The sequence below is a fragment of the Rousettus aegyptiacus genome, unplaced genomic scaffold, assembly GCF_014176215.1.
Source record: "Rousettus aegyptiacus isolate mRouAeg1 unplaced genomic scaffold, mRouAeg1.p scaffold_m13_p_15, whole genome shotgun sequence".
NCBI classification, from domain to species: domain Eukaryota; kingdom Metazoa; phylum Chordata; class Mammalia; order Chiroptera; family Pteropodidae; genus Rousettus; species Rousettus aegyptiacus.
Genome location: NW_023416290.1, coordinates 34,820,606 through 34,833,494, shown reverse-complemented (window position 1 = coordinate 34,833,494; position 12,889 = coordinate 34,820,606). Strand labels below are relative to the sequence as shown.

Here is a 12,889-nt window from a genome sequence, read left to right as displayed (position 1 = left end):
AAATGCAACTTAAATCCCTTCCCTGGAGGAAACTCTTTAAGGCAATAGCTTAGGCTAGTGACTTTCTCTAATGAGTAACCTGGTACTTGCTTGATGGTTGTATTTGGTTTTCCCCATTCCTGTTAAGGGATTAATCCTACCATGACAAGCCACTCTATAGTTTAAGAGTTCAACTTTTAGCGTTGAGTATGCCATCTGACAGCAGGAGCGATGCCCACTCCCCAGGAGGCACCGCTCTCTGGCCGTCCCCTCCCAGTCTCCTCTGCAGACAGCCCTTGCTTTTCCTGCTCCCTACATATGGGTATTCCCATGCAGAATTCCAGCCACAGCCTTTTTCCTTTCCATTCCCTCCAGGAAGTCTCATCTTCTCAGGGCTTCTTGTTACAGGCTAGGCATAGTGATAAGTGCTTTTCATTCTGTGTTAGTGTCCTAGGGTCATGGTATCAAATCACCACAAACTGGGTGGCCTAGAACAACAGGAATTTATTCTGTCCCAGTTCTGAAGGCCAGAAGTCTAAAAGCAAAGTGTGGGCAAAGTCGGTTTCTCCCGACTCCTGGAGGACACCATTTCCACACCTCGCTCCTAGCTTCTGATGGTTGCTTACCATCCTTGGCAATTTTTGGCTTGAAACTGCATCACTCCAATCTCTGCCTCCATCATCACATGACGTTCTTTCTGTGTATCTGTGTATCTGTGTCTAAGTTTCCTCCTTCTTATAAGGACACCAGTTATTGGAAAGTTTAAGGCCTTCCCTAATCTAATAGCTCATTTTAACCTGATTATACCTTCAGAGACCCTATTTCCAAATAAGATCACATTTGCAGGTTTTGGGTAGAGGCGAATTTTTTCAGGACATGAGTCAACCTAGTACACAAGCATTGTCTCATTTAATCCTCACAACAACCTTATTATCCTCATTTTAGGTATGAAGAAAGAGATTACTTCCAGATCTTCACCTCTACTATGTCCAGCCATTAATGGGCATCTCCTCTAAGATGTTGCACTGGTACCTCAAAGTCAGCATTCCAAAAAAAAAAAAAAAAAAAAACGCATTATTGCCAACCAAACTGGGAAAACCTATAACACAACTCCAGAATGCCTGTTGAGGACAGTAGAAGGAATCTTAGGAAGGGGCTGTTTGAAGCTGCCTTTGAATAACACTTTACATAAGATTAAAAAATTATCAATTGCCCATATCTAAAAACGATGGGTACCACCACTGACTTGAAATAAGATAGTGGCAGGAGGAATAATAGATTTAAAAAATGTTAAGTAAGCAGATTTAATAGGTCTGGCAACTGCCTGGATATGAAGGTAGATAGTGGAGAGGTGCCAAGCCATCTTTGACTTGATTACAAGATGAATAATAGGGCTTTTTACAAAATGATAAAGCTTTTCGGGAGGAGGTAGGGGTGGGGGAATAATGAATTTGTTTTTTTCAAGTAATATCTTACATGAAACCTCATATAAGAGTGGAGCTGCTTTGGCTGAAAGGGGTAGGGCCCTTATTCTCCCCTTATCCTCTCCCTACCTGTGAAAGTGCCTAAACACCTTGTCCAACATCAGGAAAGTTGCTCATTTAACATATCCTTCTAGCTCTAAATAAAGAAGTACTTAACCATTCCAGATACATAGCTATTCATTCCATTTTAAACATGTTTCCAAGAAAGATCCTCACGGCCTCTCCTTACCCTCATTTCCTGATGTGAAATAATCTCTAAGCAGGATACTGATCTTGATCTATAATCTGAACAACCCTGGACTGCCTAACCTCTTCCAGCCTCACTTGGTTGTTGCAGGGCCTCGGGTGTCCCGTTAGGAGAGAAGAGTCAGTCGGCTTTCCTTCAGAGAGAAGGTTCAGCTGTAACTCTTGGAGTTGTGCCTCTCCTCAGTTAATCCCACAAATTTTATTGTTTAGGATGTGAGTCCTTCCTTTCCAACATTCCAAAAGGGAAAAAAGAAAGGAAAATGTAGGCCATGCAGAAGCTGGTAAGTCCCCTAGCCACGTGGCCCACATAGGGCAGAGACAGAGTCGGGCCCCTGAGTGTCCCATAGTTCTGCGTTTACCCAGAGACAAGAATAGGGCTCTTCAAGTTTAATTAAAAACAGGATGTCCCTGCTGGGCCTCTCATTGATGTTGCTAAAAATAAAGTAGGGAAGTGGCCTGGCCTCTTCATGGTTTAATTCCATTAAATTGGGGGGTGGGGGGTGGGGGTGGAATTAGAGCTAATAAAAGACATGATTTGTTTCAGATTGCTGTCTGGAGTTGGGTCTTTTCTCTCCCTATGCTGTGGAGTCCTAGATTTTGAAGTTCTAATGCAATCAGCTCTAACCTCGATGCCGTGGGAAGGGAGCGAAGGGACAGACAATCCTCTAAATGTGGTTGTGCCAGGCTGTCATCCACTCACTCTCTGCTGGGACGCCTGGGACTCATCACCTCAGCTCTTTGCTCACTGCTCTGGCACCACCCATGTCATAGACCTGGTTTTGTATAATCCTTATCTGTGGGTTGAGGCACATTTAAAAAAAAAAAAATCTCATCTGAATGCTACGAGACCCTCTGAAAATGTGAGCCTGAGCCTCTTCAAGGTGCACTCACTCCCTCCTCAGCCCTACAATGTCCTCAGACTTCGTGCTTCTTGCCCCCTTCCAGAAGTCCCATTTGCAAATATATTCATATATAGGCATCTTGACTTTCTTCATTTTTTTGTTTTGTTTATATTTACTTATCCCAACTCTACTCCTTTCTCCTCATGGCTAGACTAAAACTCTTAAAAACTTCCTGTTGATTGTCAGAGCCTCTTTTTCTAATACAAATCCACTTGTTTGCTTGGTCTTTTATTCGTTTGTTCAACAAGAGAATTAGGGAATACTCTCTAGGTTATTACACAGTTGACTTCCTATCAGAATCCCAAAATGATAATTTTATAAGCCTTAACTCTTAGAGGCTAAGAGTTACACAGAATATTCCAGACTAGTGGGTTTTACTTGTACCCATGTGACCTAGACATAGAATAAATGAGGAATTGTATAACTATTATTTAAGCATTATTAGATTCGCTATACCCATTTAAGTAATACTCAAAAAAAACAGGGTGCTTTTAGTCTCCAGTGTGGTGTCTCCCAAGCCCTCTGCCAGAGGATTGGTGAGGTATAACATAAAAAAGGTCACATCGGCCTCGTTGATAATCGAATCCCCATCACCTAGCACAGAGTAGACACTCAATAAATAATTGTTAAATAAATTGTGGATAATTATTTTTTAATTCTCTAAAGACCATTGCCTGCAAATATGGAAATAGAGGTAGTTTTGGGAAATAGATGTAGATAAGAAAATCAAATTGATTATCAGTTTCATCTCTTTGTTGCTCCTTGGAGAAACATAAGTACCTGAAGGTGGTTTGTGAGGCCTCGGTGGTCTGCTCTAGGGGCATATCTTATGCTACACTCCCCTGCCCGCTCCGTTGGTCTTCTTACCATGCCTCTCACCTCAGCTCTCTAGACATATGTTTCCCTCTGTCCTTCACCTCTTTAGGCTCTATGCTTTCTTCATCTCTTTGCTCAGTCATCACGCGTCAGCGTAGTGACTCTCACATCCCTAATCTTCTTGACAAGCCCGACTTCCCCATTACGTCATCTTGTAAGACCATGCATTTCCCTTTGTAGCACTGTTCTCGACAAAGGTTTTACATTTATTTTCTTTTTGATTATTTTAATAATGTTGGCCCGCCTTATTTAATAGTAAACCCCATGAGGGCGAAGGTTAGGTAGAAAATAAGGCTTGTGATCAACTGTACAGTAGCTGATCAATAAATATTTAGTGCATGACGGAGTGAATGGATGCGTGAGTGAGCATGGGGGAGACAGTAAGCGAAGAGCGTGGATTTTATTGACCTGGATTCGTGGGTGGTCTCCTGAATCCACAGCCCCTGAAGCTGTCTGCAGTGACAAGTGTGTATCCATGAGCACGTTAGTTCGCTTTCTAAGGCGAGAGCCCATCACTTTACACAGACTCAGGACCTTTAAGGGGTTTCACGTGAATATGTTTAATTATATGAAGAAAGGGAGAAGAAAAATAAGAGGATGGGACCACGAGAAAAAAATTATACAAAGATAAAGGGGAAACTTCATAACAGAAGCAGGATAGAAGAAAATTGAGAGAGGAGGAAGAGCATGAAGAAGGCGACGGGGTGGGGAACAGTTATGCCTTCGTGCGTCCTCTGAACTCGGTGAGCCTGAGCCTGCGCAAAACCTGTGTAGGAACCATCGGGGGTTCAGTGAATAGCCAGAGCCCACCGTTGCCCTCACATCTGAAAGGAGAGTGTCCCGGGTGGCTACAACGCAGGGCGAGTGGAACGAAATGACGCAGCAGAGGTTTAGATGGAGCCGTTGGCTGGCACAGAGGACGGGAGATGACCCAGCAGCAGGAGGAAGGCAGACCATGGACGGCTTCCTGCGGGAGGGAAATGTGCCCTTAATGGACGGGATTTCAAGGAGAGGGGAGAGGGGTTAGTGAGCACTCGGCTCAGAGAAGAGTGTAAACAAAGCTGCTAGTCCCAGAAACCAAAGTGTGCGCCGTACAGGTGACCAGGTTCTCGACGACCTTTGCAAAGCATCTGAGTTGGCCAGTCCTAGGCACAAAGCAGGTGGCACCTGGAACTACCAAGTGAGATGACCTTCCTGAGGCTGGAACAGACTCAGGGAAGGAACAAACCAGCCCCAAAGAGGGTTGATGATATGTAGTTACACAGCATCCCTGAGACTTCTGGCAAAAAGTAAACTTACGGTCTGCCCATCAGTGCTCCTCCATATGGTTTCTACAGCTCCTGAAACGTGGCGGCTCTTCACCCTTTGAAGTGGTCATACTTACATGACCTAGTGGGATGCTGATTTCTAGATACTATTTTTGTTATTGTTGTCTTGAGATTCCTGGGTTTGGGAATTCACAAAATATTTAGACTGTGTAAGTTTGAAATTCCTGTGAGAGGGGCGTGTGTGTGTGTGTGTGTGTGTGTGTGTGTGTGTGTGTGTGTGTTCATCAGTTGGTGTCACTGATTCTCTGGTCAAGAGTTACAGAAAAGTTTCCATGTGGGAGAAAAGAAAGCCGAGGAGAGGGTATTGGGCCTGAGGACATCGCTGGTATGGACACTCTTGCTTTCTGCTCCTTTTACTAAATATTCACCTGCCCTATAAAATCTCAGCACCTCTTTCTCTCATTTGTAAAAATAGCTCTCGCTCTATGTCCTTTCTAGTTCCTCCAAGGAATCGGGTATCCCCAGCAGCTTGGCACTTTAACCGCAGCACAGATGGCATTAGAGCTGGGCTGGAGGCGCCAGCAAGTAGGGGTCCCAGAGGAAGACAGAGTATGGCTCACCTCTTGCCTCTAGAGCACACTTTGGTGAACGTTTCTTGGGAAAACTGACTGTGGCCAAGTTTATCCCAATGACATCCATAATCCCAGACAGCGCCACAGCTGTGAGCTTGACCTTCCTCCCAGATGGAATCATTGTGGAGGCTGCTTGGGAGTGCAGCGAGAGCTTTGGATGGGTTCAAGACAAACTCAGGGAGCCTGGCCTGAGGGGTCCCTACCGGGTGGGATCAGCCCAAGGGTCAGCACACTGGGTGACCCCATTTCTCATTCTTATTTGTCACTGGAATTTGAATGTTTATCACCCTTTCTCCAGAACACTTTAGGGACTCGAGGCTCGTTGATCCTAAACAAGGCTGGAAAGCAGAGGAGCGCAGCCTTCGGCATGTTTTCCTCCCGCAGTTCCCATTCAGAGGCCAGCTCCGTCGGCGGCCTTCCCTTCTCTCCCCTCTCCACTATGCCACTGCACGCGCAGCTCCAAAACTTTCCAGATTGTTCTGCCCAACCACTGGCAAAATCTACATTTTCTAAAGCTCCTTCCCAAGCTTTAGTTCCCAAACGAATTTGATTAGCAAAGTCATAGTCCGGAGATGAAAACAATGACTTAACATTCTTTTTCCCACATAAAAACTGCATTTGACAACTGAGGCCTGACTGAGTACCAGGGAGTGGGGATGGGGTCCACATGGGAGATGGTTTCAGTGCTGCTTCCAACTTTCAGCAGAACCCTCTTCTGCTCATCAGGTTTCAGGTGTACCCCGTTTATCTCAAGGCGGAGATTGAGTAATTATTTAATCTAGAACTTGGGTTTGCACATTGCTACCATCTTAGGGATATTTGGGATGAGCCGAGAAGACATGTGAGACAATTGTCACACAAAAGGGGGGAGAGCATTGGCTGATTGGTAATGCCTGCCTGGGAGAAGACTAGGACACACACCTTGCAGACCGCTGGGTGTTTGTCATCCTTAGGGACCTAGCTGCCCCTCCGGCCTGAGGAATGCTGTCTCTAGCTTTCACCTAGAAGTGGGGTCCTCAGAACAGCAGCATCAGCATCACACAGAGCTTGTTATCAACGCAGAATCTCAGCCCCCCTCACCCCACGACCCAGCCGGCAATCAGATTCTGCATTTTCATAACATTCCCGGGGATCCATATGCACATTAAAGTTCGGCGCGCAGGGCCTTCGGGGGTCTTCCTGCCAGCTGTCACTCCTGGAGGCTCTCAGTGCGGGAGCAAGCTCCGCGGGCCTGCCGTCTCCCTGCAGTGACGGCGCATCTGTTTTCTGCAACAGCGGGTCAGCAGGGACAGCTAGCTCCCTGAATGAACGGGGGACATTCCTTCACCCCCATATTTTGGAGGTTTAAGGATATGGCTATTGTGTACCAAACCAAACCATGTTTCTGTCTTCCCGCTGTGTCGCTTTTGTCCCCAGGCAATCTATAAGATGGTTTCCTCCGTAATGAAAATGCCTGAAGATGAGTCAACCCCAGAGAAAAGAACAGAAAAGATCTTCCGCCAGATGGACACCAATAGAGATGGTAGGAGGCGGCGGCTGCCTTGCTTTGCTCAGAGTGGGGGCTGCTGGAGGGGCTGGGGGTGTCCAGGCAGGAAATGCCACTCGACAACAAGGTATTGGCCACAAGGACTTGGCTCACGGCCCTTTGTGAAAGTGGCCCATCCTGCAGGCTCTCTCTGGTGGTGCAAGACTAAATGTGACCAGGGTGGGACAGGCCCGGACCATAGCCGGCTGGGTCCCTGCAGACTAGTTAATCCGAAAGCGGGAATGAGCTTGGCGTCATTCCACCCAGCCCCTAGCAGCGCCCACTCAGCCTGCCTGGGGTTTAGTGGGCTCTCCTGCGCATGCTCCAAGGTGTTGTTTCCAGGCGCCCAGTAGGCTCCCGCAGTGTGGGGGCGGTGGGGCTGGGAGGGGCGTGAGGAGGCCCGCAGGTTCTACCCTGAGGGTGCTGCTCCCAATTCATACCCAACAAGGGGATGCCTAGCAAACCAAAGTGAAAAGGAAGGTTACCTATCAAATGCAGGAGCAGAAGATTTTAGATGTTGGGTTGCAGGATAGAATATAGGAGGACCGATCAACTTTGAATTTTGGATAAACGACAGGCGATTTTTTTCATATAAATATACCCTACGCAATATTTGGGACATATTTATATAAAAATATTATTTGTCATTTATTTGAAATTCAAAATTAACTGAGTTATTTGCCAAATCTATTTAGATGTAACATCTGTGTTGAAAGTGCCAAGCCCAGAGCCTGGGCCCTAATAAGCCCGGAGTCATCTGTAGCTCTCGCGGTTTTACCAGCTGGCTGGGCATCCCCACCAATTGTCAGTGGTGAGCTGACGGACAGACTGACAGAAGGCTGTGTAGTAGAGCAAGTCTCTCTTTCTAACCCCACACTCTCCGGTTCCCACTGCCTGAGGATCTGGGTTTGAAGAGTTCGGGCCAGTCTGTTTACTTCGTTTCCTCCACAAAGGTGCCCTACATTCTGTTGTTTTCCGTTAGGCACCTTGATTCAAAGCAAATAGTTTGATCGTTTTGCAAAGATTAACAAACACTGGATTATTGTAATAGTTAATGGACTTGCTGATGTTTAACTGTTTGTTTTGCTCGGGCTCCAGGGAGCACAGGTGGGTTCCTGGCCGGCCCTAGGCCCAGCTTTAGAATAGGGCTAAAGGATGGGAGAAGATCCAGACACTGCACGACGAAATCCTCACTGCGTGCTGATTGTAGACGAGAAGTGAGGGTCTCTCCACTGGAGCTCACAGTGGGACCACAGAGCCCCAGGAGATGGTGTGACAGTTCGGCACTCTGCTTCTGGACCCCAAGGCTGAAACTGGCACCCCTGCCTGGAGCAGAGGCCTCACCTAGAGTCTCCTGCCATTAGAGTCCTCTGGGTAGAAACTCTGTGCTTGAACCCCTGGCTGCTGACTTGAAGAGTGTGGGCCTGCAGGCAAGTTAGCCCAGGCCCAGCTCTGAAGCACATGGGAGTTAACCCGAGGGAGCCAGATGCATATGTTGAATGTAGGGTTTGCCCTGCCACTTCTGACTTAGCGTTCCAGAGCCACCTTTGGGAGATCATTTGACTGCTCCTGTCTCCTTTTCCTCATGCCAGCCTTCAAACCTGAGGAAATCATCACCGTTTTAACCCCTGCCCGAGGCTAGGCGTAGCTCATAAAAAATGACCAGGACACAAATATTAGACATGGCCTGCTCTACAAATTCAAAATAAATAAACAAATTCTGCCTTGCTTGTTCATGTAGATAAGATGGATTTGGTTAACCGAGAACTAGGTCATGGGGAGGGGGCTGTGGCTAAGGGGAAGGCATATTTTTTGGAGTCTGCGAGTAGACGGTGAGGGCTCTAGTAGATAGCACCCCTCCTGCCCAGAACCGGAATATGTTGAGAAATAAAGAGCAATAATGGAGGCTGGAGGATGGAACTTGAAGGGCACAGCTCAGTGTGATGGCCTGAGAACATGGGGACAAAACCCACAGCAGCAGGGAGCAGGGCAGGTGTGGCACCGATTTTGAGTAGACAGAGGGTGCAGGTCCTCTCTCAGGCAGCTCCTGCCGAGAGACAGAAGAGAGCGAAGCTGAGCAGGAAGACCTAGCAGCTCCCCGGTAGGAGAGGCCCTTCTGGAAGCAGCAGGAATGGTGGGGAGGCGCCCCTCACCCCGATAATTTGACAGAGGGAGTTTCAGGAAGGGAATTCCGTGCCTGCTCCGGCTCACTCAGGAAGGGAAAGAACATCGGGTAAGAGGCAATCCCAGGGGGCCCAGGCGCCCTCTGCCAGCCTGTCAGAGTAGGAGGAAAGTGCCCTGATGACTCAAGGGGTCCACTAGGACATCCCTCCGCCTCCCGAACATTCCACTTTATTCTCCTTCCTTCAGTTGAAGGCGCAGTGGTCCTCACCTGCTGTCCAAAAGAAGGGGTCCTCCCCCAAATATCTGTTCAGTGGCTCCCAGTGACACCATGGGAACTGCCCCTTTGCTGGGAACATCCGGCTCAGTCTCATCAAGGCTCGGGGCCATTCGTTCCACAAATACTGAGTGAGTCCCTCCAGGGCACCTGCATCTGGAAGGGCCAGAAGGGCAGGGGTCATGTCAGGGCCACCCAGCACCATGCCAGGTGGGCGCGTAGTGGGCTCTCAGGGAGCAGTAGCCGTGCCAGGTGAACTAGACCCTGAGTCACGAGTCTCACTCACATCAGAAGGACAGAGTGAGCATCACTGCAGGTATGGGACCTTGGGGACAAAGGGAGCTGTGGCTGCTGCCGGGAGGCCATAGGAAGAGTGTAAGTTCATGTAGCTGTCACCGGCCGCTGCTCACCCACCCTCTTGCCTTCTAGGAAAACTGTCGCTGGAAGAGTTCATCCGAGGGGCCAAGAGCGACCCGTCCATAGTGCGCCTCCTGCAGTGTGACCCCAGCAGCGCCGGCCAGTTCTGAGCCTGTATGCCACGAATCATAGAGCTGCTTGTGTCCCCCTTTGGTTTTTCTTTTTAACATTTCCTTTTTTGCCAAACAATATTGACGGTGATGCTGTTCCCTGTGCGGTCAGATGCACCTTCCTCCGTGACGCCTTCAGCTTCTCTTGTCGTGGACACTTCGTGGGAATGCCCAGAGCATGGACAGTGCTGTCGTGCACAGACTTCGTGGTGTTCGTTGTTCTGATGATTTTTGATCGTTATTATTATTATTTTCTCTTGATTCTAATGTCTCTGTTTCAAAACCGAAGACTCGGGGAGGCAGGAAAATGAAAACCAATCCAGTGCAGTGATTCTATTGCAAGCTCCGAGGGGCTTGTTTGAAACGATGAAACTCCCCCTGGGTCTGCTGTCAGACGTGCCCTGGGAATGATGGCACCGAATTCGGGATCCCCGAAGGCCAGGCTATTAACAGGATGCGGGGAATTCCCCTTGCAGGCCCACTGCACTCTCTTCCCCAACAGGCTGTAGTTTCTAAGCTGTGAACATTTCAAGGCAAATCAATAGTGGAGACGGAAAAGACGGTTCAGCTGTTTTTTTCAGAGGTTTACACTAATGGAGCTAAGATGAGTTTTTTTGAAAATTAAACACAAATGGTAACTTATATTTCAAGACCAGACCCATCTTGTTGCCTCTTGTGATTAAAAAAAAGAAAAGAAAAGAAAAAAAAAGTGCTGTATATAAAATATTGGGTATTGCAGACCAAATTAAGTGTTTTGCCTTGTTTAAATAAAATGCATGTTTAGTGAGCACTAATCCAATCTTATTACAGAAGACTGTTTCTAGTAGCTTATTGTGAAGTAAGCCAACTATAATGAATGTTTATGTCTTGTTTTAAAGTCATATCTGTCTTTGCACAAATGCACCAATCAACAAGTATATTTTATATATTCCAGAAAAGTACAAAGTAATTATGACTAGGGCCCGAACTTAATTTTGAATGTTTTTCCAGAGTAGCAGTCAGTGCCTGGAGAATGGAATCAGGGCAGGTTTATGTGAGACACATCACCTGGGGCACCAGGAAGTGGATATTTGTGAGAGATGTGAAGCGATGATTTGCCCGCACAGCCCAGCAGCTCGTCGGTAGTGTTACATTGGAGGTGTGGTGCTGTTCTGAGCAGATCAATATTCTGTGGACACCCTCCCCACCACCAAAAAAAAAAAAAAAAATGCTGAAATGCTCAGGACTCCCCAGTGGTTTAACCCGCAGGAATTGTTAGGGAGTCATATTTGGGCTCTTGACTTTCCATGCCCCAAGTGGCCCTGCAGAGTCAGAGGTGGAGCAATCATCTGATTCGTCATGAAGAAGGCTTGGGCAAGTGCGTCTGTGATTTCCGAGGCCCGCTATGGGGTGTCAGAAGTGTTTTCCATCACGGTGTTCTTTGAATGTTGACTTCTATTTCCAGAAGTGATGACCCAAATCTGAGTTGCCATTCAGTCTGGTGACCACATACACCCTAAATTGAATTAAAAGTTTATAAGGAAATCATATTTTTATAAGCAGTAGGCGTGAGGAACCCCAAACGCTCAAGGATGTAGATGGGAAGAGCCTTCCCCAAGAGAGGGCAGAGAGGTCCCCACTGGTTCTGCTGCTTCCACACCGCTTCCTGCAGACCAAGAGCCACGGAGAGATGGACGATGTAACCACGAGAAAGATGATGTTGAGCTCATTCTAATCTCTAGATTCCTGGGTCTTCCTTACGTTCATTTTAATGAGTAGCAAAAACCCAAAGTTGTGGTGTTGACCAAAGTGGACCAACTTTGCAGGGTGACATTTCAAGAGCTGAACATGGTAAAATAATCTTAATCTTCCTCCAAGTGTGTTTCTCATAGTGGTTTTATCTTGAGACTTGCCAAGTTCCTCCATGGGCCAAGTGGTAAAATCTGGTTTTCAAAAAACAAGGAATTAACCTAAGACGTGGAGTGCAGAATAGGTGAGGGGACCCAGTGCCTCCATGGACAGTGTTCAGGTGAATCCCGCTTTTTCCTGCTCTTGACTGAAGACCTAATTCCTCCTTTTAGTTCTCCTTAGATAGTGGTGTCACAATGTTTGGGAAACCCACCTGGGCTCTGCCCGAGGCCATGACACCTTGGAGAGCCAGGCTTACTCCTCCCCCAGATCCTAGAGGGGGAGTGAGAAAAAGAGAAGAGGGTCTTCGGCTGTTTAGGAAAGAAAACAGAGCCAGACGCATGGCGAGTAAACACCAACGCACAGGTGTACGGAAGTCGCCCTGGTCCTGGCCTGCTGTTGACCCTGTCTGTATTTTCTCCAGGGTTGTTTTGCTTTTTCTCCTCGTTCTTGGGAAGGTCTTTGTGTGTCTAATCCAATGCACTCAAATTTGGCCAAGGGGCTATGCAGCACCCAGAAGGCTGGATGCCTAAAGGTTTATGTCACTCCTGTGCTGGGCTGTTCATTGTCTTCGTTGTGTCGAGGGACCTCTGTAATGGAGTCTGTTCTGTCTGAAATCAAACCAGCCTGTGATGTTCAAGGGATTGGAATAAAGTGGCTTACAACTTGAAGGATGAGACAGAGCGGTTGACTGTTCTTACCCTTGTTTAGGGGATGGGGAAGGGATGCTGAGGGTGCTGTCCCACCCATCCATCTGCCCCAGGGGCACTTCCCAAAATAGAATTTAACAATATCTATACTTATAAATCCAATCATATGGAGTGGCCTGCATATCATTTGACATTGTGTCACTATAGCTTGGCAGTCAAGCATGTTGATTATTTAGTACGATTGCCTGGGATGTGAGGTTTCTACGCCTAAATGGCTGCTCCAGCTGACTCTGTGCCTGAGTGAGGACCCAGGGGCCAATACTGGTCTCCTCCTGGGGGGATACGAGAGGCTGCCGAGTCCCAAGCCCCATCCCAAAGCATCCTTGGTTTACACTTGGGCTCCTTACTTCTGTCTGTTCATGGCTTTCACCTCTTCTTCTTCCTCACAACTAGAACCGCAAACTAGTTTAAACATTAGGTGCAATGGAAGGAGAAACTAAGGCAATGTCCTTTTC

At 47.5% G+C, this 12,889-nt stretch overlaps 1 protein-coding gene across 6 annotated transcripts in view; it reads left to right on the top strand.

Moving 5' to 3' along the window:
* NCALD (neurocalcin delta) overlaps positions 1-12,395 on the top strand; it is a 366,103-nt gene extending 353,708 nt beyond the window's left edge. For 5 of the 6 annotated variants that reach the window (XM_016147541.2, XM_016147543.2, XM_016147545.2 and 2 more), the window contains 2 exons: positions 6,804-6,909; positions 9,740-10,526. In XM_016147541.2, the coding sequence (XP_016003027.1) occupies positions 6,804-6,909; positions 9,740-9,837 (204 nt within the window). In that variant the 3' untranslated portion in view covers positions 9,838-10,526. Of the gene's footprint in view, positions 1-6,803; positions 6,910-9,739 lie in introns of all 6 variants that reach the window. The other variant, XM_036232906.1, reaches the window with a different exon arrangement.
* The last annotated feature ends 494 nt before the right edge of the window (positions 12,396-12,889 follow it).